This window comes from Pungitius pungitius, chromosome 3, assembly GCF_949316345.1.
Source record: "Pungitius pungitius chromosome 3, fPunPun2.1, whole genome shotgun sequence".
In the NCBI taxonomy this organism is placed as follows: Eukaryota; Metazoa; Chordata; class Actinopteri; order Perciformes; family Gasterosteidae; genus Pungitius; species Pungitius pungitius.
Genome location: NC_084902.1, coordinates 8,834,418 through 8,860,489, shown reverse-complemented (window position 1 = coordinate 8,860,489; position 26,072 = coordinate 8,834,418). Strand labels below are relative to the sequence as shown.

The following is a 26,072-nucleotide window of genomic DNA, read 5'->3' as shown; positions in this document are numbered from 1 at the left end:
TTCTCATACCTGTGTGGTGTCGTTGGAGACAGTAGCCAGTTAGCTTAGCATATTTCAGCAAAAACATCTAGCTTGGTTTTGTCAACAAGTACTAAAGACAACAATTTAGCAACTCTAAAGGCTTATCAAAAACATACTTTATAATGTGTATTGATGGTGAGGGGGTTTCTATGATATAACGAAAGCGGGGCACTTCATATTGATAGGGCTTTCTTGCTTTCCAAAGTAAATGAAAATACACTGAATGTGCATCCATGCGCTTTTTGCTTAATCACTCTGACAGTGAACAGGAGGTGTCAATATGAACAAAAATAAAGTAGGCCCACAGAAGACAAATAAATCCTTAACTTCCACCAAATGTGATCATATGGGATACTATGAGCAAATGATTCCTCTCTTAGTCTGTGGTTGCCACTGTAACCCGTGTAGTTCAACACAACTCAATGTTAAATCATGGACTACCGTGAATAAATCCAGAATGTGGTTCAGAGAAACTCTGAGCAACTAATGGAAGGATTTCATGTGCAATGAAATTAACAAATGTATCTGCATGCTCAAGAGAAGGCCGGGTGGGTGTCAAGGCAACCCGCCAGCAGCTCCTTCACATCTTGCAGCAAATTTCCATACAGGCGATATTTGATAAACTGACCACACACTGGGAATCTAAATGGTTGTGCTGAATTCACTGTTATACTGATGATTGGTTAATGAAGGGATCTGCTTCAATGGAAGCTCTCCTGTGCCTTTGCAAGCAACAGTGTGATGAGCATCACCATCATCTCCCCATGAAGAAGACTCTTCTTTTTTCAAATGATATTTTCAGAACTCTTCATATGGTGGACCGCCGGACCCTTGGCAAGCCGAGGAGAAGCAATGGCAGACGGCAGAGTTTTTAATCTATCTGTCTGTCTCCTCACTGTTATTAACCTCACGCCCTGACAGCCTGCTCCCTGTGACACTGACCTGCTTCACCTAATGAGCTACCAATTACTACAAATTAGGCAAGAGAGAGGCCACCGCTATCATCCACTCCATCCACGCTTCTCAACAGTTCTGTGGGATTTGGATGTAGCGGGACGCTCGGGTGGAATTGATAACGAGAAACACACGAAACAGCGTGCCGGTGACTAGCATTTCCGGAGGTGTGATGTTCACGAATGATGCTGTTAACATTGTGTATCTGTTGCCGTGCTGTGCTGTGCAGTTGGTGCTGTGCCTCGGTGCTTCAGCCTGGCACCTCTGGTGAGTTTCAAAGATCATTTGTATTTGCACCTGCTCCTGCTGGTTGTGTGTGTGTGTGTGTGTGTGTGTACGCCCACATAGTTGGTCTTTAACCTTGCACACCTGGCTACTCTGTGAGACCAGCTTCACACTGGCCCTTCTCGATGTTTATTCATTTATTTATGGGGAGCCTGGAAATCATCGCCCTTGTCTTGGTCTCCTGTGGCAGCAAGGGAAGGCAGCCCAAATTTATGCATGGCAGCGGAAATTAATTAGGCATCATTTAACTCATGCTAATGTGTATGCATTGAATTTTTTTAAGAGCCCGCCTGTTAACTAATTTGTAAAAACTGTTTCACTGAAACGTCAACAGTCGGGAACAGACAGCGTCTTGTAGGCTATTTTCTCATACCCAGAGAAGAAATATGAAATCAGAGAGGAATAGAGAAAAAGCCTTGAGAAGTTAATAAACAAAGCTGGAGGAGGAGAATGTGGCCTGCTGAGGTCACAGCGGCGGAGCAGTCTTCTCCTCCTCATTTAACTGGGTCCCTGAACTGGAATGGCCTTCGAGAAACACGCACACAGGTACACACACACACACACACACACACACATTCATAGCAAGACACAGAGAGATGGATGGAGGGGAGAGGGAAGTGAGGCGTTTATTTGTTGCTTCGCTCTTAACAGGCTGCTCGTTCGGCACAGAACGCCCAAAGGTAGAGTTCAGAGAGAGCGTGTGTGTGTGTGTGTGTGTTTGTGTTTTGAGCCTGCTGTCTCTGCGCTCTCTTTTGCCAGGAGGTTTCCAACCGCTCTGGTGTTAATAGTGGGCTATCCGCCTGAACGGCAAAGAACACTTGTTATCTGGTTTATGGGGAAAACTCCAGGGATTCTGAAAACCTGCAGATATGCATTGATATACGGCACAGGTACAGTATATAATGGGGGATGTAAAGAAAGCGCGCTTAATGCTTTCTTTTCCCATTATTCATACAAACAAATATCTCAGACGTCCACACCGGTAGGTAAAAACACAGGTAGCTTTTTATTTGGCTTGTTTTGGGGTAAATAGTACCCAGAATAGGCCTGAAAAAATGAAGCACAGCTCGTGAGGTGAAACGAAATCCAACGTTGAGCATCGAGTAACATGCCCCTTGTCATCTGACTGCAGATATATCCGATGGTTATCAAGCTATCTCGCTGTGTTCTGTTAACCTCAGCCTGCTCACATTGAGGACCCCTTGCTGCACACCGACAGCTTGATCAATAGGTCAGCGTGCTGACAGCAGTCCTCGGGGCCCTGGTAGAGGCAGAGACTGGGTTGGTTGAGGAAGGGGGTAGTTTAGGGTGATCATGTATCCCGCAGACACCAGGAGTACCTTGGCAGAGTGATAAAAAAAACACACACAAAACATCCATTTAATAGATGACCCCAACCCAAACCACCTCCTTTGGCTTGTACCTTTATGCCAAAACCTGAACCAACAAGCCTGCAAAAAAAAAAAGGTCACGGGAGAACATGATGAGATCCTTCTTTCTGTCGACTTTCTCTGCTTATTTTCTGCATTTCCATCAGCCACATCTTCGCCATATGATGTGTTTACTCTGCAGACGATACTTTTTTACATAAAACCTATAATGCTTATCTTTGACCATCAGCAGCTTGTATCGTGTAAATTACTAAACACATCTTGAATTATTCCTACTCGTGCGTTATCCACACTGTCTTCACGACAGACAAATAAAGTATTTTTTAGGCACACGGGAAATGCCGAGACGGATAACCTCACATTTACATTCAAACAGAGCTTTTGTCAAAGCCTTAGCAACAGGGTCCTTAATCAGCGGGCTGGCTGCGCATCCCAGACCTGCCTTCTCCTCTTCTCTCCTCACAGCCGTGATCTTGAGAAGGAGCTTTAAATTGGAAATTATTACACATTAAACCCTCTGCGCGCAGGCCAGGATCGAACTGGATCAATATGTTGCCCGGCACAATAAATCAGACGCTTTCTCTCCCCTGCTCTCTTTTCCCCCCCTTTTGCTTTTTTTTTTTCAAGTGGCTATAGGCCACTGCTCTACTGGAACATATTTAAATTTTCTTGTAACAAATTAATTCCAACATTTTCTCTTGATTGAATTAGGGCAAGTGCTGGTGTTGTCACAAGTGTTTGGGCTGCTCCTGGGGAGAGACAAATTGCCAGGCCTGGACACGGGTAACAAGCGGTGGTGTTGAGTCGCTGATAATCTCCCCACTAATTCTCCATTACAGCAAAATGAGGCCATAAATCTTCCTGACAGCTGATCGATGTAAACATTGTTTCCCCCATGATTGCCAGCTCTCCCAGCGGAGGTACTGTCCGCTCACAATCCGCTGAAATTACTCCCGCTTTGCAGCCCTCCCTCCTTCCTTCTCCTCCTGCCTGGAACTGGCAGTGTGTGTGTGTGTGTGTGTGTGTGTGTGTGCACATCGGACTGGCCTGGCGGGGAAACCAAAGTCACTGCTGTCCTGTCTTGGTGGACATCTAATTTTAGCTCAAAGCCTGCTAAACAAATGGAAAATATTAATCAAAATGTCTCCTGTTTAACCAGTGGCAGTAGCAATTCTTTACAGAAGGATGATTGCTGTACTGTCATTTGGTCACATGGTGCTGCAGGTTGAATGAAATGAAAAAGGCTGTTGAGGAATGAAGGAAAGAAGAAACAGAGGGTACAACATGCAGTCAAAATGATTTCTTTTCTAAATGTAGCCATCACTCCTGCTTTTTACGCGTGTAATGACATTAGGGAGAGTAAACGGCAGTGAAAGATTGAGTTGTCAAACAGTCAAAGCACAAGGCTCGTTATCAGCGTGTTCACTGTCTGATAATATTCTACACCATTATTAAAATCCAATATGCATGCAATTACAGAGACAGTGATGCTGTTAGAACGGGATGTCTGGCTGTAATCACAGACAAAGGCCATTTTAAGACATGGCACTTTAGGAAACCTACCAAAATGGCATGCATGAAGCATTTTGGTTGCATATTTTATCCACATAAAGTAAACTTCCCACCGAGAAAACAGAGTTAGCCTATATGATAACCAGCGGGTGTGTGGTGAGCATCCTCCTTCGTTCATCATACACAGCCGGTTATGTGACACTTTGATGGCAAAACATAATTCTCAGGGCTGTTCACGTAAAGGCGTTAATGTATGCTAAGCTATCTGCTAAGCTAAGCTAGCTGCTAGGGTAAGCTAGCTGGTGGGCTTCTTCCATCTCACCATCTAACGTTACCCTGCGCAGCACACAGTGTGCAGAGGACCACCACTGTGTCCCTAAAAGACCGTGGTTTGAAAACGTCCCGCTAAACGTGAGCAGATTGTTGTCACTTCAAACGCAGCCGTCAATTGATAGATAGTTAAGAGCAAAGTGCACTTTGCCTCCAAGGTGATCAAATGTGTGTAGTTTTCTGTTTAAAATAACATCAACAATGAAACAACAGTGTAAAGTCTAAAGTGATTTCTCATTACTTTTAAGATTTAGTCAAACAAACATTCATTAAAAACAACAACAACGTTTATTAATTGCCATTAATCAAGATGAATGTATTTTAAAATATGTGATTAATTAGTTTATTTCTTTTAATCAATTGACAGCCCTATTTACAGTGACGAAACATAAATTCACACCTTCACTCCAGTTGATTTTGTAATCATTTTGACTCCCTGAAGCAATACACAGTGACGACTTAATAACTTGCAGTAAGTGTGAGCAACATAACCACAATAAACAACGGACAACTGTAATGCCCCCAAAAGCAAAACCACAGCATTTTTATTTTATTGTTTGATTTGTTGTTGAGATATATTTTCTTTGTATTTGTTCCCAAACAAAAATATTTTTCTGACGAGGCAAAGCAGTGTGTGTCACTACACCTTGGCAACTGGTTTATGATTTACATTTGGGTAAAAGTCTAATACAATTGCCTTGCAGTAATTACTTGCTTTGCCAAGTACCAGTGACCCAGTATGTTAGTTAGTATGCTTATTCATATTAGTTCACCAACCCATTTTTAATTTGACCCACTGTTGGGCAAAACAAAGTTTATTTGACCTTTTGTACGGTGAAAATGTGGTTCCAAACTTGTTTTTGAAAAAGTGCTGGCCATGGATATAAAACGCTCTCACTAAACATATTGTGGGGTATTGCGGTTCAATATAATTGTTAGATAGAGTTGATCTGCGCTGGTATGCAAATTGAAATGAACTTTTGGTTAACATTCTGCAAGTCGTCCCTAAGCGTGTTTTAGATACTTTTGCCGATCTTTAATTTCAGATTGTCTCCACTGTGCAGCTAACGTACAGCCTGTCTTCTCTCTCTCTCTCTCTCTCTCTCTCTCTCTCTCTCTCTCTCTCTCTCCACTCAGTCCACTTTGGCTGCCAGCATATGAGTTCTGTGACCCAGGAGGCGACGCGACAAACCGGGGCGACGTCTTGCGATGGCTCTAAAGGTCATTCGGGCCAGCGCTCCATTGCAGTGGGTCCCTGTCTGGCTCTGTCACTGCCATTATGACTTCATCACCCTCGAGAGGAGAGGAAGAGAGGGAAAGAAAAAAGCAGGTTGCACTCATCCGTCACTGTCCATCTCAAATTACACCTCAACCAATCACCGGCGAGGATCAATAGGGAGCGGCTGGGCGGGTCTGGGAGGGATGATCAGACGACGGGAGGGACTGACGATGCCCGATGAAAGACAGAGGAATAACTGATCAATACAAAAGGATGGATTTTGTCATTTTGAAAAGGGCTGTCAGAGGGTCGTTCACTCCCACCTGCTCACAGCTATATCCTCCAACTCTGGCTGCAGATGACACATCAGTCCATCACATCACTTCAGTCCGATCCTTCTTCGCCTGTGCCTCCTTCACCACCGTTAGTATAAATCAGGAGATAATGATACTCACAATGAGCAGGTGCTATTTTCATTGGCTATCAATTTGCATAGATCAGTGCTGCACCTTCCGAGGGCTTTATCTCAACTTTCATAATATAATTTCGTCCTACGCCTCCTCCACATTCTGTGTCACAATGTGTGCTGAGCCTGAACTCTGCACTCCTCACCACGAGGAGAGTAATAGACACTGCCGGTGCAAGTCTGTTGAGCAGCAGTGTGCGTGTGTGTGTGTGTGTGTCTGTGTACGTTGGGTGATTAACTCAATAAAAAACAAAGATCTCCCTTATTGGGATGCTCTTTGCTGCAATGGTTGTTTGATTGGGCGCCAGTAGCGGTATTGACAGGTGAAGTGGACTGATTAATGGGGGCTTAAGCCGGTAAGGATAACACTCCTTCACAATGCTTATTTAACTTTAAAAGAGTGACTGATGGTGGAGTGCAGGTGTATCGTGGAAATCACTTCCCACGGAAGCCTCTAAACTCAGTAATGGAACCATTTATGCACATCTCATCAGGAAACATTGATTTGAACGATTTTAATACTTTAATACTGCTTACTTTTGTTCTGAATGCTGCTATTACTACTTGAAGCTAATTATAACTAGATAATGAGAACCATGAAAATGTTCAATATTCAATCTTAAGGTCAGAACAGTTTTTATCTCTAATAGCTTACTCGACTTGGGATAGTTTTTTTCCCAAAGGCACGGAGAAGCATGAAATATGCTCTCAACTAGAAGTAATTACTTTTCTGGGGGTAATTAATAACCTTAATGGTAACTCCTGGGTCAATACTGCATTGATACTTTTAATTAAGAAGTTAAAAGTTATTTAATGTGTTACAAAGTAGTACAAAGCGCTTTCACTATGGAACCACTGTACCTTATAGTGAGCAGTGGGCAACATGTCTTTTATTGTATTTTGCAGGATGCTAATAATTTGACCTGAGGTGCAGAGTTTTAAAATAAGGCCAGAGCAGTAAAGGGAAAAGTGGTTTTAGTCAAAACAAAGCGTGCAGAGGAAGTGAATGAATATAGAGTATCAGTATTATGTCTGTCATGAGGGTCAAAGGTGACTTGTTTGGGTCTTGGTTGAAGCTCTGGTTTCAATTCAGTGGATCAGAATAGCTCAAATTGACACCAAGACCCATCTGCCCACTGAATTAATCCTCCACTCTCTTCCATTTGGGTGTTTTTTTGTTTTCTTTATCAGCTCCATCCATTTCTTTATTCATTCAGTTGACTTTTGAAAGGGGAGAGGTGACATGTCCCGGGGCATGTATGTGCGTTTTATAAAATCCAGCGATTTCAAGTCTAACATTTGCAGACTGCAGGGTCACTGGCAGTTATATTTTCCCTCTCCCTCCTCTCTCTCTCTCTCTCTCTCTCACTCTCTCTCTCCCTCTCTCTCTCTCTCTCTGAAATCGATTGTGCGTTTGTAAGGAACTCAAACAGAGCGGGAGAAGGATTCAGACCTCGGCTGGCAACGCGAGCAGAGCAGAATTGCTGCTGGGGAAGGAGCTAGGCAAAAGTCAGAACAACCTCCCCACTCTAACCGTCGGCGCACATGACCTTGGGGCCAAAGCGAGCGGGCGGAGGAACCGCCCAGCATGCGTTCGTGCGTACACAGAGGAATTTGGGAGGCAGAGTGGAGTGTGGGTCTGCGAGCCCTGGCCCTCTTCTTAAGTGAGTGCAAATTAACAGAAATAAAACTTATTTGTCGTCTCTGTGCAAATGGTAACAAAGTAAACGGTAATAACATCCGATAAAAAAAAAAGTCCCCCCCTTTGTAAAGGCTTCTCTGTTATCTTGATCTATTTGGCTGCTAAACATAAAGGGGCAGGCCACAGGTGAGGAGCCTTGGTGTGTGTGTCTGTGGCCCTGCAAATGGAGAGAGAGAGAGAGAGAGAGAGAGAGAGGGAGAGAGAGAGAGGGAGAGAGAGAGGGAGAGAAGGAGACCGTAGAGGAACGCAGACAGTAGTCGACAGTAGCTGACACCGACTCATCAAACAAACGGCACAGAGAAGATGTCTGCCTCTGGTGAGAAACAAAGAATGAAGGAAAAGAGGGAGAATAGAGCGAGAGAAGATGACAGAATGACACACAGGGGACAGACATGTTTGTTTTGGTGCATGTGTGCGTGAGCCTGCCTGCCTGCGTGTGTGTGTGTGTGTGTGTGTGTGTGTGCAGCGAGCAGGCTACTGTGCGCCCGCGCTCTTCCTCTTGCTCTGTCATAGCCGTCTCAGTGGCGACCGAGGCGGCGGAGCCCCACGGGGGTCAGCCATGTAAGGAACATAAAAGGCCAATTTAATTTAGCGCGTCCGCGGCTACAAAGTATTTTAATTCCGACAGCTGTGACTGAGGAGTTAATATTTGACTTGTCAGAAGTGGGGCCGGGGCCAGTGAATCATTGTAATTCTCATTAAGAGGCTCTCCCCCAGCAGCACCCTAATGCAGAATAATGAAAGTCAAGACAGAGTGAGCCTCTAATGCCAGTTGAGGCCTATCTTTTAATATTCCCCTCTTGATGGATTAGGGAAGCGGGAAATTCATCTTGGATCATAGGGCCTAATTTAATAAGGGATCATTCCAGGAGTATTGCATTTTATAATAATGTCATTTAAAGTGTCGACTTCCATTTTTGCTGTCCCATATGTATGCTTATATAATGATGCCGGAGGGATGTGTTCTTACAGTGCATGCTCGGAGCTCTGCTGTGTCCGCACACCCCCAGCAGACCACACTACACCGTCCCTCCGGTGTCTGCAGGCTCTCAACTCGGGTTTTAATTTCATATGTCGCGGCCATAGAGCCAACTGAGCTGTAAGAGTAAGTTGAGTCACTCCAGCATGTTGCTGTTTCCCCAAATTATTTCTAATAGTATTTAGAGGAAATCAGTGTGATGTGAGTGTTGGGATTGTAAATATCACCCACAGGAAATTTTATAAAGATACATTTGCTCCATCACAATCTTCTAAAACCTCTCTTAGGGAGGCTGCACTATGTTTATCCAACCTACTTACAAAAGAGAAAAAAAAGGCTTTTAGGCAATAAAATAAACAAACGTCACTAATATGAAGAAGTGTCGACGTTAGCAGCAGCGCAGTGCTCACAATTATACCTCGTAAAGGATGGTACAGCATGAGTGAAAAATGCTGGATGTTACTGAAAACGCTTATGTGAACGCATTCATGTTTTTATGAACACGTAATGCTTAGCAGAAAAACAATCTTGATATAATCTCTGTCATTTGGAATTTTAAATTTTCCAGATAAAACATGTTTAACAAGTCTCAAACCAGGTTACCACCAAAATAAAAAAGATTGTTTTATTACCAGTCTGGTCTGTATTTACGGTGCTCTGCACTCCCACAATATCATATTATTCCATGTTCTTCCATGTTTCCTGTCAGAACACATTGACCAATAAACTGTAATGTTGTTCATTTAATCAGAAAGCTTAGCTTAGTCCAAAGGTAACAAATCACACCTGTCAGCATCTTTAAAACTCACCAATTGACTTAAAAATTTGGAAGGTTTTTTTTATCCCCCTCGGAAACGTGTGGAAACAAAAAACCTGCCATTTTTTGGAAAGTAATGTTCCGGATAAAATGACTTCCTGTAGTCCACAGATGGTGGCTGGCAATGGCCCAGAGCCAGGAAATACTCCAGCAAACTGTTGCTCCACCTTTGGAGTTCTTGAATGCAATGACGTGGATCAATGGTGCGTTAATAAATGTTGAGCTATGGAAGTCGTAGTAGGTGGATTTTATGACCTTTGGACAGAGCCAGGCGAGCGGTTTCCAGTGCTGTGCCCATATATGTATCGTACACACACGAAAGCAGTACCGAATCTTCTTACTCTCTGTGAGGGTCTTCTGCAGGAGCATAGAGAGCATTGCTATTCATCCACTATATCTTTTGTCGGATTTTAAATGCTTCATTGTGGATCGTCGATTCATCCAATAACATATTGCAACGTAATACTACAATCAATCTCTCCAGCTTTCTATACAGTTTCCAGAGTATTTGTGAGGAGATGTATTGCTGTTAGTTATAACAGGAAACACAATCGTGAGAGACACAACCAGGCTGTGGACTTTTTTCCCAGTCAATAATGCACAGGAGTTGTTGTCGTCAACCCTTGCAGGTCTATGAGTCCTCACATTTCAACCTCAACATTTACTGGCATGTATTTAACTCCAACCAGCTCCTGTCCTCTGGGTCTCTTAGGTGGTCCTGCAAGAGTGCTTCCAGAACACGGCGCGTTACACGTGACCCTTTAAAAGGGTCCCTGTCATCATTGAGATAAGAGGCAGTCTCTCAAAACATGCTTCAGCTCAACAAAGTGCTGCCTCTTTGGCACACTCATGTCTTCTGCACCTCCGTCTGCCTCATCCGCCACGTACTCCCCTCTCTATCTGAACCTGCTCGTATCGCCGCCCTCGTCCTCTTAACTGTGCCGTCTCAATTCTGTGGGACTTTCTCTACCCCCCCACGACCCCGCATTCCTTCCGCTTTAACCCACTCAAGTCCAAATGCAATGTCCGACTGGAATTTTCCAACGAGCATTTGGGTCCCAATTTCAAATTTAGTTTCTGAATGTGCCTGCCTGGTTGAGAGATTTGGTTGTTTTCCATCAGCTGGCTTCCTTCCTCTGTGCAACACGCCCGCTTATCCGCCACAGAAAGTGTCGGCTATTTCAGGATGCATGCGATATTCATCCTCTGTTCGTGTGTCACTTTCTCGAAATTTTTCTTTGTTACATTGCGAAATCAAAAAGGGAGGGAAGAACATTTTGGCACCGCAATGCCCTGTTAAACTTCTCAAAGATTCCCTACTGCAGAAGCCATTTTCCCCTTTCATTCCAACTGTATGCTCTGCAAGTCCTCCAGGAAACAACCCAAATGAACACTATCTCGCATAACGTTTTGTGTGGTACCAACAAATACACCGACAAACCCTATACAGACCCGCTTTGTTCAAATGACGTCTAGAGGATTTATACAAAGGAAAAAAAGAACACAAGTGAGAGAAACTCAACGCGACAGGGAGGAGCTGTCGCACACTGAGAAGAAGCCCTATCACAGGAGGGAGGGAGGGAGAGTGAGGGCCAAGTTGGGAGATCTATTTTTACATCCCATTTCAGGATGAGATAGTGTCCTTCTCTCACACCTCCCGCTGTGGAGGAAGCTAATGCAGGCCTATTTAATTAGACGTTGGCAGATTGTTGAGCCAACACTGTAATCAGATAGAACGTTGCACCACTGTGGGGTCCTGCCTCCTCCGATGCCTCCTTGGCCCCACAACGGCGCTCCGTCAGCTCTTTGCATTTTCTCCGCCCTTCTCTCGGCTTGTGACATCAACTTACATTAGCCCGCATTGGAACGAGACGCATTCTTCCCACCAGTGACTCACCCAAACACACACACACACACACAGCCCACTCCACCTACTCCTTCCAGTTGAACTTGACATGGTCCCGCACCATTATGCATTACCTTTCATGCTCATCTTATTAGCCTGTAATAAGGCACGTGTACATGTGAGCGTGCGCGCGTGGGCTTCTCCTATTTACTTACATGCTCTCGCCTGAGGAGTAAATTACCATAGCGATACAGCTGTCAATACTGCTGTATCCGTGAAGGGACACAAGTGGCCGGATCAATGACAACATCTGAATAAGATGCCCTGGATGACAGGTATTCCTGCTTTAATCTGCTCAATCACTCGTACTCCCATATTCTGCCCCAAAGACTTGGAAATATACAGGAGGATACTCAGGTAAACTTTGATCAATTAAAGGATACATAAAGAAAGTGATTGCATGATTACTCAGTACAATCTTCCAGTCTCACGTGACATTGATAACTATTATATTTTAATTAATTTAGGTGTTCACCTCAGTGAACTCATTGGTGGAATGCAACTAACTTAGAATACTATAGAAACTTTACTTTAGCAGAATAGCTCCATTTGATGCCACTTCATACTTGTTAATGTTAAATATTTATCGTGCAAAGTTGTGCGTCTGTGATGCATTGATTGAGCTAAACTACATGACATACTAAATAACGATGGCATAACAGTACATTTATTTGCATTAGGAGTACTTTTTATATAATACATGAACTTAAAAACATCCCAATTGTGTAAATTATTAGTTCCATTGGCTTCGTCCTCAAATAAACTTTGACTTCTGTTTGCCTTCTAGTTTAAGGCAATTTCATATAAGAATCTTAACATGTTGTTAATGTGTACAGACTCCCGTAGGTCACACTCTGCCACAATCACAATGCATTTCTCACAAAGTTATGATGTGTTTGAATGCAACAGTTGAGTGAGAAAGTGTCCGTAGATTGCAGCCAGCAGATCCATCGCAGAGTCGGATGTTTTATAACATCAGTAAGATGTATTAATTTTGTGCTGCACAAAATCTGCAATGTACTCCGATTTATGGCTACGTGAAAACAACTAACGGCTCCATGAGTGTTTACAGAAGGCAGGTGATTGATGCTTATACTGATTTTCCATCACAACTAAACTTTGCCTCGACCACAACGCGTCTGTCAGTTCAGAGAGCATTTGAATGCGGTCAACAGATATATAAATGGTCATAAATACTTCACCAAACAGAATGTTGAAAAAGCATTTAACCCCAGAATGGATGATCCTGGACCTCCCCGGATTTGGCCACATTAAAAAGACTCTTGAGCATCCTGATATAAATATTGGGGGATTCGACTGGGTTTTTTGTCCTATCGTGACATTCTAAAATGACATTTTGTAAACTTCAGACAGCGTGAATACAATCAATATGAGATGAGTTAGGCTTGTGTTTCCAAGAGGCTTTTTGTAATTTAAGAGTCTGTGTACAAACATCTGATGATTGAAAAGCAAGTACTCGATTATACTCACACAAAGATGATTGGATCTTACTAGCTTGTAAATACAGAGCGGCATGGGCCAAATGTTTAACATTTACTGTTCCCCCCCCCCCCCCCCCCCCTCCCCTGGCTCTCTCTCTCTCACTCCCTCTCTCTTTTTGTATCTCATTTTTCAGATCACAATACACACACAGGTGCACACAATTAACTAAATGCCCCGTCCCCCCCCCCCCCACCCCCCCCGGTGGAAACAATGAAATCCCCTAAAACCCACTAATGCACACAGGTCTCAACACATGCACCGTTGTTATGTCTTCTTCCCAGAGCAGGGAGGTATACATTATGGTATCTCCCTAATCCGCAAACCAGCTGCAACTGGAAATGAATTAATAACAAATAAAATGCACCCAGTGCACAAAATGTGTAGATTGCCCCGGGGCAACTAAACAGGAAACAGTGAAACAATTAGACTTCTTGTTTTGTTCTGACCTCTGTTTTGTTTTGTTCTACATAGCTGCTGAATAGAAGGAGCTGGAGGTAGAGACCGTTGTTTTTCCTCTGTCTGTAATCACCACGGCTAAGCCTCCCTGGTCATAGCAGGGGTCAGAGCTGTGTGAACACCCACTTTTCATCCTACGGGGAAATTAAATACACTGTTACAGTGGAGCTCCATGAATGCTGTAATTCTGCGCTGACTGCAACCCACACCGAGTGCTGCGGTTTGCCACCCGGGCCTATATACGCTGCACGCATGTGATAACAGGCAGCGATATGGCGTCCTAATTGCTGGCCTGAGTGCTATTGGAGGGAGTTTCAGCAGGTTTCTTTCTCACTTTCACTCTGCCTGACGCCTTTGAAGTTGCTCTTTTATCTGCCGCTGCTCCTGATGGCTGTTGTCTTTGGTGCTGTGTGTGCTCTTTGAGCACTCCTAACATGGAACAAAGGCAGGCCCTCAGAGGGAGAGGAGAAGAAAAAGAAGAAGAAGAAGAAGGAGAAAAATAAAAGGAGCTTTCTCACATATACCTCCTCGCGTTTTGGTCCATGCACGGCACAAGCGTTGATGCGCACAGTGCACACAATCACATTTAAGCCAAAAGAACGGGCCTCTGCTGTCAGTAATAACTGCTCTTTGGGATTGTTTAACGGGCCCTAATTTGATAAAGGGCCGAGTGCGGGAAATGAGAGTGTATTTGTCTCTGTGGTTGCAGCGGGGTAAATATAGCAACAAGACAGCACCAGTTGATATGAAGGATTCCATGGTGTGGAGTGCTGTTGTGACTCACCAAGCTCTCTCTCCCTGTGTGTGTGTGTGTGTGTGTGTGTGTGTGTGTGTGTGTGTGTGTGTGTGTGTGTGTGTGTGTGTGTGTGTGTGTGTGTGTGTGTGTGTGTGTATTTGAGCATTTGGATTCATACATGCCCAGTGTGGTTTTCATTTAGTAGATGAACTCGAATAGAAACCGACCCACTCCTCCGACATGGCGTCCAATAATCTATTAAAACAGAGGGAGAGAAAGAGCGTGTTTGTGTTGAGGAAGCAGGGAGAGAGAGCATTGAGCGGAGCGAGAGAGGGGAAGACAGTGAGAAGAAACTCTCGGGCCGGCTGCGTGGGGGTGTGTGTCTTCGAGAGTGTGTTGAGAGCGAGAGGGCCGGCCGTCTCCATGTCTAATCAGGAGAACACTTGTGTGTCCCCGTCTCATTGTCTCCGGGGGGCCCCTCGGGGGCGGAGGCCCGGCACCACCACGCCAGAGGACATGCCGATAGCTGCTGGTCCAAGCCGTGAGGGGGCAGGATTCAAGGCTTCAGGTTGTATAGTCCAGATGTGCACCAAGAGGAAAATGTTTAAAAATCTGTTGTGTAAACTACAAAGGAATTGAGACGTAAATACACAGATCCCGTTTGAGAGGAGTCCTTGAGGTGACAACGAGAATTTGAATTATCCCTTCATAAAATCATTGTTTTCATCACTTCACTATGGGGATGTCCTTGGTATGCTTGAGAATGAATAGTGACACTTGTAGTTTATGGCCTTTTAGGCAATCTCATAATGATAGTGCAGAGATTGGAAAAAATAATTTGTCGGCCTTTAAATCTTTTTTTTTTTTTTGCAAAGGATTTGTCATTTAACAAAATTGGACGCCTCTCACCCAATGGTTCTATTAAACAACTGGATTATAACGACTGAACAACGTCATTAATTTGACACGACCACTGTGATGAACTTGACCTCATTTTGCGGTCTAAGTTTAAAAAAAGAGAAAGAAGAAAAAACACAGCCGGTCGCATGCTACTCCTGTCACGGGACAGGCGCGCCCCCGACCCCGGTGTTTCTGTTCTGTCGCAGGGTAGCAGCGCACGCGCCCGGCTCAGCAGTTTCCCAGTTCCGTCTCCTCCATTACTGGCGAGGCTCTGAATCAATAATTCAATAGTTTTGGCGTCTAAATCCTGCCCCAAACGGCGAGATACACAAACACTCCAGACTCTAGTGCAGACTCGGTGAGATCAGTATTAATTAATAGCTAAAGACATTGTGTTTTGTGTGGAAATATCGGAAGGGGTAATGCAATACGGATCCCTGTAATTATAGGATCCCGTGTCAGGTGTTTATTAAAAGTTCAATAAGAGGCGGTTAAGATGTCAGGAAATGAATCAGGCAAATTTGTAAGTCAATTGAGCCCGCGGTTGGTAAAGGATTTTTTTTTACAAAGGCTTTGGCTTCGTTTAACCTTTACAGCTGCTTTTTATATATTTGTAATCGCAAACTTTAGGTCACATCAACCAGCAACATTTTAATTCAGCAAAGATGGGCAGTAGGCGGGTTCAAGACGGATCGTGGGGATTTATCACGGAAAAAAAACTTATATTGCATTAATTCATTGAGTAAAAATAACTAAGTTACATATGTCTATATATAATGTATTTAATGTATTTATGTCAAAGTGTGTGTGTGTGTGTGTGTGGTTATAAGTATTCAAATTAAAGAGTGATCTTTATTATTTTCGGGGTATCTCGGCTGATTATTGCAAGAATTGCATATTAATAAAATATGTTATGTCCATTGCTGCACAACTTTATCTTTGAGCCATTAATCGGTCCTTTTCTCTTCATCCTTTATCTAGTTTTTTTTCTAGCTTCAATTGCCCGTCCTCCCCTCCAAACACTCCATAACCAAATTATGAATAATGCATTGGTTTGGCATGGGGACAGCAACAGACAGCCTTGTCCTGACTAAACGGGCCTGTCACAACTGTGACGTTGTCAAAAGACCTATAGCTATCGGCATGAATTATTAAAAAGATATTGCCCTCAAAGGTTTACCGGTGGCAATAATAATTTGGCCAAGGGCCAATTAAGAATGTAAAAATAATGTCAACTCATTATTGAAACTTTAGTTAATTTATTATAGGAACGAAAAACATTTTGTTTAGGTGGATTCACGTTTCACATGTGATGGAAAAAGTAAAACAATTTCATGAGTATTCTCTTTTTTTTAAGAAACCGGTGCCTCAGTTAAGTTCACTTTCACTGTTATAAAAACATTAAAATTACATACAGAAAGCACATCGTTTTTTAATACACGGAAATGAAGTAAAATACAAAATGAACAAATTCCTCACAAGGCATAACGCCACTAAATAATAAAAATAATGCATGTTTCTTGTGTATAAACATATTTTACACGTGTCCGTACCGGATCGCATACAGTTCTCGTGTTACTGTCATTTATTCTTGTGTTCACTGTGTTAAAGATGACATATTTACCACATATGGACACTACAGATCGGGTTATCCTGACCACCAAAGTTCAGCATAGCCTATGACACATATATTATAATCTCACATTTCTGCTGCCTTGCCTATAGTTCCACCTTTTACCAGAGGAGGTCCGAACAAGGTCAGATACAGGCCAAATAATTCAAGTGAGAGTCGCCTTTCCTTGGAGAGGAAAGGAAAAGGGGGAGAAAGAGAGGAGGGGAGGGAGGGGGGGAGGGGGGGCTCAATTCACGTCACCCGTGAAGACAAACTCATGCAGACCCTGCCTGGGCGTTTTGAATTTTTGGACAAGAAAACAGAAGAGGGGAAGAAACACTTCTAACATTGTTTTTGTCTCTGCTGTGTCAAAGAATTCCTGCTCTGTCCTTTCACAGAGAACGTGTTTCATAGCGAGGCCAGCCTCTAGAAAGGTTCAAATGAAACAATAACGATAGAACGTTAAGTCAGCCGCAGAATGGTTCGCCTTGTTTGACAAAGTATCGACCGTCGCGTCAGCTGCATCGTCCTCCTCCTCGGGGTGTCCAGGCCTCCTCGGCCACGTGGCCCCAGAGCGCCCCCACCCCCCCTCCCACCCCCCACACACGCCCCCCGCCAACGTAGCCATGCCATCCATCCCATCCGCCGCTTGATCGGGCGTCCAAAGATCACATTTGTGTTTGCGCTATCACGTCACAGCGTCTTCTTCTCATTCTTCCTTCCATTGTCTCATAAATAACCTATATATATTTGTTTTATTGGTATGCTCGTGGTCCTTCGTTTAAAAAAGAAAACATAAATATCGTCCTTTTTTTTCTTCGCCTCCAAAGCGTTCGTGTGCCGCGTGCCTCGGTCTCGGTGACGCGCCGGGTAACGCGCGTGCGTCGCCTGTCCCCCGGTCCACCTGGCGTCACAGTCCCAGCGCGGCCGTGTGCTTTTTGGCCTTCAGTCTCAGGTCGGCGATGCTGGAGTTCTTGCTGGTGTTCTTGGCGGCGGCGGCGGCCGCCACGACGGAGGCGGCGGAGGCGGACTCGGCCGCCAGCGTTGCCAGGGGCAACCCGAACGGCGGAGCCGGGAACATCATGTAGGGCGCGTGCGCCGCCAGGTGAGAGTGCAGGTGGTGCTGCGCGTGGGCCACGGCGCTGTCCAGCTGCAGTTGCGCCTGCACCTGAAAGGAGAAGGGCGGCACGTTGCAATGACTATCCTATGGGACGGGACGCACGGGTGGGAGGGGGGGGGAGAGGGGGAGAGAAGGAAGGAGGAGGGGAGAACACGCGTTAACTTTGCAGTTTGTCTGAACGGTCATTTCACGAGTGTCAATGTGGCCGCAGTGGTTCAATGTTAACTCCAACGGGTTCAATCCCAGAGTCAGTGAGCAATATAACTCGGTGGCATGCAAGGATTTTATTGACTGCAGCTCGTGTGAATCAAAGGTCAAATTTGAGTTTTTATTTGGACATCAATAGCATGAAATCTAATCTCAAGGCATTGCCTTTGGGAACATTGGGCCTTTGCATACAAGATAATAAACCAGTGGTGCTTAAAGTAAGGATACACTTCACTCAAATGTAATGCAATATAAATAGTGCGTTGTTCTGCCCAGACTCTCATCACAACCGGTTATCAAATAAAACTATCGACAAACACTGAGAACCTTTTGGCCTCTGAGGCGCTTGCTCCACTAAAGCAGGCCCCAAATGAGCCATTAGACAATAGAGGTGCTGTCCCAATTCGGCACAGGCTGCGCTGTGTCGGCTCAGTGCTTTTGCCGGTGTGGTAATAAGAGTTTGGTTACCCCCTACATTGGAACTGGAGTCTCTGCATAGCACTCGGCCACAGCCAGTGCCAAGACAGCAGTCCGGGGGTTGGTCTGATTTTAAGACTAGAGGCTTCAAAGTGACTTGCCTGTTGGAATGGCATCCGCAAAGCCCCCACGTTGACATATGGCGCAACGCGACAAGCTTCAAACTGATTCGCTGCTCCAATCAGGACTCCTGCGAAAGCACAGATGATAGCCTAATTGTGAGGATGATATTCAAATACTACAAAGAAGAAAACTGTACTGAATAACGAGCGGCGTGCTGCGTGGTCGGGGAAAAAACTTTAATAACATCCCAGATAAACAGGAAATCACAGTGCTTTTGATGGCCTAATTAACTGAAAATGAGTGAAAGTAACAGTGCGTAAAGATTTAAGATGCTTTTTTTTCCCATTTAGGTCGTGTTGTGGCCTTGTAATCCTAAAATAGAATAAAATATACTAGAAATATACAGTGCTGATGTGGGCGCATGCGGGATAAAAGCTTACCTTTATGTAATTGGTTCTCTTGCTTTCTGCATTTGGCTCTTCTATTCTGGAACCAAACCTGCAGGGACAGAAATTAATTAGAGACCTACTGATTGGCAGCTGCTTGTGAGGCCATGTGTAATTCCTCTCAAAGTGACAACAACCGCAGGAAAAAAAAAAACAATATCCCCACGGAGCACTGAAATATTAATGGCACTGCTTAACCCTAGATTTGTATTATTACGTTTAGTCCACCACAAGAGAGAGTGGCGCGTTGGAGCAGAGAGAGAGAGAGATCGAAAATAGAAAGTAAATCTACAAAAAGAAGGACATTAAAACCGTGTTAGGAGAATGGAAACACCCTTGTTGGAAATATGCAGGACCATTGGGCTATAATAAATAACCTTGTCAGCGTTGGTTTCATCTTTCTATAGATTGGTGTCCCCGAAGAGTTGAATGGACTCTCAGATATCGAATAGCAGCAATGCTATTACGGTTTTGGACATCAGAGCAGGGCGATCTGAGAGCATCTCCCTCTTTCTCTTTATATCTGCCTCTCATTAAATGACCGCTGAAATTAATTACCCTTATCTGCGGAAAATCCATGTCAGAGAAGGGCTTAAATGCCTCGCAGTTTTGTCTAATCACCGCCATAACACACACTTGCACGCACACACACCTACACAGAAAAACGCTTCAAAGACTGCTCACTTTTCTTTTTCCTTCTGTTGGAATAGACAAGCGTCAATTTCAGAGAACCGCCTTGGAACACAGATTAAACGATTTATTTCTATGATAACCTCGTTTGAATCTCCCATACAAGGCTCGGGCTAAATTAGCCCACAATACAACGTGTCAATCTGCAATCTCCCTTCCATTGGGTCCATACAAGCACGATTGAAATATCATATTGATTTGGCTGTCATCTGGCCTCGTGCATTGACCACAGCGTAGGTCCATCGGAAGTCCTTTTGTGCACGCTTCAGTTCGAATTTATCGAGACGATAAATAGCAAACGCTCCGCTGCCATTGATCGAGGCATGATATGTTTTCCAAAAAATCCCCCCAATAAATGTTCAGCGTGTGAACGCAACTGGTAAAACGATACGATACTCTTACAGACGGGAAGAGGGGGAGCGCTGCTCCTGATTTGGGTAGAAAATAATACATAATTTATGCAAATCCCCGAGCTGTGCTCCTTGTTGGGGATACAATACGCCGTATTGGTGAGATTCCAGTTCAGGCCGGGGGAGCCCTGCGAAAATCTGGCTTTAACTTTTTTTTTTTTGAGAGGGAGGGGCAGGGGGGGGGGGGATTGAAGGGTGAGTTTGTGATGGGGGTCTCATGGGCTGTTTTTTTTACGATTTTTCTTCTCTTTTTTTCTTTTACGACCGCCATATTTAATGTGGGGACAAATGCTCAGTCCTCCCTTGAGCCGCAGCCAAACTGGATAAAACAGTCTGGAATAAGATGATATATCGTTTTTCTTTTAATAAATCCGATAAGAATTGTCTATGGTCATTGTCCCCCTGCTGCCGTTACACAAGAACACCCCCCCCCCCCCCCCCGCCCTCTCCAACTGACTGAAGCCTTACTGGGTTTCTGCGCAGATGGTCTGTCCCCATGAAAAACGACAGCATCACTGACTAAACGAGGCCTTGGTAACATATACACCCAGAAGCTGACGGCAAATATTTGTTTCGGTGGATTAGGATACAAAGATTCAAACGACTCTCGTGATGCAAACAAAAGCACCATTGAGATCATTAACACAAATTAAATCATCAAAGCGAGCTGAGAGAAAATGAATAATCAGAAAATGAAGACCAAATAAAATGTTGTTGGTGAACTATAATTAAACTATTGGGGGGATGGGTGTTATGTTGAATTCAGGCATATTCTGTAGTAATGCTGTGCATGTTTAAGCTCCCTTCGATATGTAAACCACCGTAAAACGAAATATTAGCAGACGCATGCCTTTTATCGAGGAATCTGGGAAAACATTAATAAAATTCGCCTTGGAAATAGAGAGAAGGTGGGGAAAAACACGGTTGCATTCATCATTCTTTCAATTATCATTATTGTATTTTGATCACTATAATCACATCATTAAGCACGTCGGTCTCTTTCTTGTCTAATGATTTTAGCCCACACTCAAACACCCTGTCGTAATTACCGTTGTTATTGTGTATTTACGCATTCCTTTTGATGGATAATTTACTTCAAGTTAAGGGCCCTCCACGCGACGCGTCGTCGCACCCATTACCAATGAGCGCCGCGTTCGTGTTACTCCAACAATTGATGGCTTTTTGAAGGACTCGTCCTACCTGCACTCGGGCCTCCGATAGTCCCAGCCGCTGGCTCAGCTCCTCCCGCATGAAGGCGTCCGGGTAGTGGGTCTCGTCGAAGAGCCGCTCCAGCTCGTTGAGCTGCTCTAATGTGAAGTTAGTCCGACTTCTCCTCTGTTTGATTTTGGTCTGTGCCTCGTCCTCCAGAGGCTTCGAGTCCTCTTTCCTCTCCTTCACGTCCGTGATGCCTGAGAAGAGACGTCAGCGTCACGCGTGCTGAACTGCGTGACCCTGTGTGGTCATCGTCGGCCTTCATATTTACGGAATATTATTATTAAATGTCTTTATTCAAGAGACATGATGAGGGCGAACGCGAAAATGAAATGAGCACTACACGCATGATTATCCTCACCAATTGAAATAAAAAGCGAGACGATAAGGAAGAAAGAAAGACTTGGCCCCACAGCCCTCCGATATCACAGAGCTATCAGACCTCGGATGTTTTGTAGAGCTACATAAAGCTCTTTAATTATTAACTGCTTATAAATATGCAACGCTGTGCCCACTGTTGGATGTCTGATACACGCTTGTCGCAGTTCCGCTTTTAACCACGCTGCCCATGACGAACAGATGTCTTTTTTCTTACAAGCCACCCAAATCTAAGATATCTTGTCCCGCGTGTGGTTATATTTTTGTCAGGGTTCTATTAAATAAAGAAAACAGCTGCTCAAAAATTTAAATTTAAATGTTAACATGTGAATTATTTCGAGACAATTGAAAAGAGTCGATGCGGAAGCATTTAAGACAAAGGCAATATTTTGTATTCAATTTAATGTTTAGCGTTTGAAATTCGAATTGAATGCTATTTTGAATTGATTTTATTTGATTTTATTCGTTATGCAGTTAGGAGAAAAACACGAAATAATTGGGGAAAAACAACGACACACAATTCTTCCACCTTCAGTCTATTAAATATACTCTTTTTAAATGAGACTATTAGGCTCCCATTAATGCCATCTAATTGACCTGCTTTCATGCCTGCAAAACAGACATCCATGTGCAGCGGGTGACAACAGAAATGACAGGACTTGATTGCCACCTTTCATGTGCAGTGATGTCTGTATGTCAGTGCTTTGATGCGCCTTCTTTTCCTTGAAATATTAATATAAAATATACATGAAGCTCTCCGAGGTAACTGACAGTCAGTGACGCTGCAATGAATGAACGTGTCGTGTACCGGTGTAAGGCGTCTAGAAGTTAAAGTGAGCTAAGCTGCAGCGATCAGAATGCCCCCCCCCCGTTACTTTTGTATTCAAAATAATGCATTTTTGTGACTTAGATCGTTTTAATATTGTAGTGTAATATACTGGTTACTCTGTGCCAAGGGAGGCCTTGTTGTTTGTCATAGTTTTGGGTAAAACCTTTTCCATAAATATAAACTTTCTGAAACTATATCTCAGAAAAAAACATATGCCGTGATCGCCTGATAAAAATGGGAGTTTTTATGATCAACAATGGTTATGATGTGGTCTATAATATTGGTGGTTTTCATGGTGAATACGGAAAACAACTAACATGACGAACCATTAAAGATCCGGTAAAGGTTTCTCCCTCCTGTGACTTACATCGACTATTTGTGCTCAGATGCGCAGTAGATCATAAACCAAAACCAAGATATTTTAACACCATCTCGTCCAACCCAATAAACGTGATCGGTGTCCGTCTGGTTTTCGCCACATACTCGTCTCTACGTCCTCTACCCCCGCAGAGGTAAAGACTGCAGCCTGCAGTACCGTAAAAGAAACATTGCGGTCCTACCGTCTGTGAGTTTGGGGCTCCCGCCATCCCTGATTCTTTCCGGGCCGAGCATGTCCGTTTCCCTGCCCGGCGAGAGCGCACCGATCCGGGGGACGGCTGCAGCCTCCTCTCGGCTCCCGGGCTCCGCGGTTAAAGACTCCCTGCTTCCCGCTCGCGTCGACCCAGTCTCCAGCACCTCCCGGTAGGTTATCACTTCCTTCTTCTCCTTCACTTTCTGATCGAACGACTTAGATACGAAAGCGGTGAGCTCTTCCATCACTACCTTCTCTCCTCTTAAAAAAAAAAAAAAAAAAAAATCACCACACACCCTCACTCACTCACTCTCTCTCTCTCACACACACTCTCTCCCTTTGCTCCACGACTGCTTAAGACATCAATGATGTGGCTCGTTTTAAAGTCGAACCCTGGAGAACAATTCGCCGGTACGAGGCGATGCTGCCAACTCTGGAAGAAAAATGTAGTAAAAAAAATATAAAGAATATATCTTCTCAGCCAATTCCTCCCTCCTTTGGTAGCGGAGTAGGGAACCTGCTGGTGATCCTCTATTGAAGTCACAGTATTTATACTTTGCGGCGCCTTGCCCCCTTGATCCGTGCAAATTACCTCCCCTCAGGATGCCGGGATGAGCCCCCCTTCCCCTTCACTGTTATGTGAGAGAGAGAGAGAGAGAGAGAGAGAGAGAGAGAGAGAGAGAGAGGAGAGAGAGATAGAGGGAGGGAGAGAGAGGGAGGCGAGGGGGGGAGAGGAGTTAAAAACAGAGAGAAAGACATTAGCAGCACCGTTACTATTGGCCATTAATCCGAGATTGACAAGAAGGACTAATTAATTTAATTAAGCGCTCACTCGCTGCTATTGTCCTGAGTTAGTTTTTAAACACCCGGGAGATGGTCACGGATCCCCCCCCCCCTCTCGCTGTGTAGGGGTGTGGCTTAAAAATCTGAAAATGACGAGAGAGAGAAAGAGGGAAGCACATGGGTGAGGAGTCCTTCCTCAGTGTATCTCTGTGATCTTGGGGGGGGGGGGGATAAGTCACAACGATGACACGGAGAGGAAAGGGGGTAAACAAAAAAGAAAAAAAAGCGGAACAGCTGGGATGCCAAGAGGAGCAGCAACAACTCAATATATGGAGCTTTTGCTCAAGTGATCATATAGCTAAATATGCACTTGGCTTTAGGCCTGAAACATGCATCCGTTTTGACATGTTTTTATAGGAAAGCTTTTAGTTAACTGGAAAAAATAAAATAAACAGAAACACAAGTTATATATATTTTGACAGTGTTCGTAGTATTATCATTATTATTATTACTATTATTAATAATTTGGTATTATGTTCTACCAAAAAGATAAATCACACAATAAACATTATTATTAGTATAATAACTGATATTATTATTACTATTATTAGTAACATAATGATCATTTCACTACTATTATTATCCTGTGATAATGTTATTGCGCTCTGACAATAAGTCTATTAAACTGTTTAGCCGCCATAAAAGTTTTAGACACTGAAACAAATCATTGCATAATGCAGCGTTTCTTTATATTTCTAATCAGCAATTATGTATTTTAAATTGTCGTCATTAGGGAGACTATATCGCTTAATATCCATTCTCAGTGGACTTTTTAAACCATTAGGATGTTAAATAGCAGCTAAACGTTTAATTACAATGCCTCTCGCGATGTGTTGCCACTGGGCTCACTAATTAACGTCTTCAACTCTCCTTTTCTCGCTGAAATGATTGCCTATATTTGCAAAAAATAAATAAACAATGGTTGACTTGCGGTGTAAGTAAAGCCGCGGAGAGAGCAATTAAGTGGGGAGAGGAGGAAAATACAAGATTCAGCGGGATTTAGTAAACGTCGGGTGGAATTTGATGCAGAAAGTGTTTATTGATGATCTTTACGCAGTTCAGTTTCTACACCGTAGCTCCGACACTTTCCCTAATTAAATATTTACGACGATTCAGCTCAAACCTTAGGCGTTAATTATCATTATTTCTGCTGCATCTAAAAGCAGGACGGATTCTCGCAGTGATGAGCACCCACGTGCGTCTATTTGCATTGGAATCCCCATGAACTTGCTTCTGTCGGCTATAAGCACATTATTGATTCATTCACTCATGCCAGCGGAAACTGTGGTCCTTTCACCTTCGGTCCCGATATGTGTTTTGGAATTTCGTTGAGTTTTCTGAGGTAATTAGTTAGTTTACTGTACTGCAAATTGGCTGGATGCCCCCTCTGCCCTTTCAGATCGCTGTGTATATGCTGGAGTAAAATCCTATTATTTGAGAAGATGAGCTCATGCAAATAATAATTGAATGGTCCACAACTGGCAAATGCATTTGCTTTTCTTTCGTAATTTTGGGTATGCGTGTAAGAACATACAATGTTAGAAGTAACTTAAACTGATGGCACAAATTCACATTATAGCCATATTCATTTGGGGTATTTTCCAATCGGCTTGAGACGTAAATGATTTAACGAATAAGTACAAAAGAAATGTTGCTCCATTAATTAACCTCTATAGATCTTTGAAATGTCTCAAAATGGCCATAGAAGCCGGTATCCAAAAATGTTCAAACAACCTCCACAAGCCTTGCAATAATGAAAATACAGTATACTTAGTCAAAATGCCCCTTTAAACATCTCTCCAAAATACAACCAAACTAAGTGTTAATGTAGGCTTTATACTCATATGCACTTTAAACTGCTGTAAACGTAGACTTATGATAAATAATACTACATCGTCTAAGGCTCATTCGAGGCTGTAATATAATTCAGAGAAAAAAAATGAATACGTAATTCAAACCTACGATGAGATGAGACCCGAGCAGCGATCTATTGCTCTGCGTTGGATTATTCTTCTCTGGACTCGATCGGGGCTTTCT

The 26,072-nt window shown here is 43.7% G+C and overlaps 1 protein-coding gene across 2 annotated transcripts; it reads right to left on the bottom strand.

Moving 5' to 3' along the window:
• Positions 1-17,393: 17,393 nt before the first annotated feature.
• On the bottom strand, positions 17,394-23,809 carry shox2 (shox homeobox 2). Of its 2 annotated transcripts, none has more exons than XM_037479863.2 (5): positions 23,182-23,809; positions 21,403-21,611; positions 19,097-19,154; positions 18,695-18,783; positions 17,394-17,957 (listed from the first exon to the last, which is right to left on the bottom strand). In XM_037479863.2, exons 1-5 carry the CDS (start codon positions 23,435-23,437, stop codon positions 17,700-17,702), a joined length of 870 nt encoding a protein of 289 aa, XP_037335760.1. In that variant the 5' UTR covers positions 23,438-23,809; the 3' UTR covers positions 17,394-17,699. The 2 variants fall into 2 exon arrangements, with proteins under 2 accessions (XP_037335760.1, XP_037335752.1); XM_037479855.2 differs by having other exon boundaries at positions 17,394-17,993; positions 23,182-23,808.
• Positions 23,810-26,072: the final 2,263 nt, after the last annotated feature.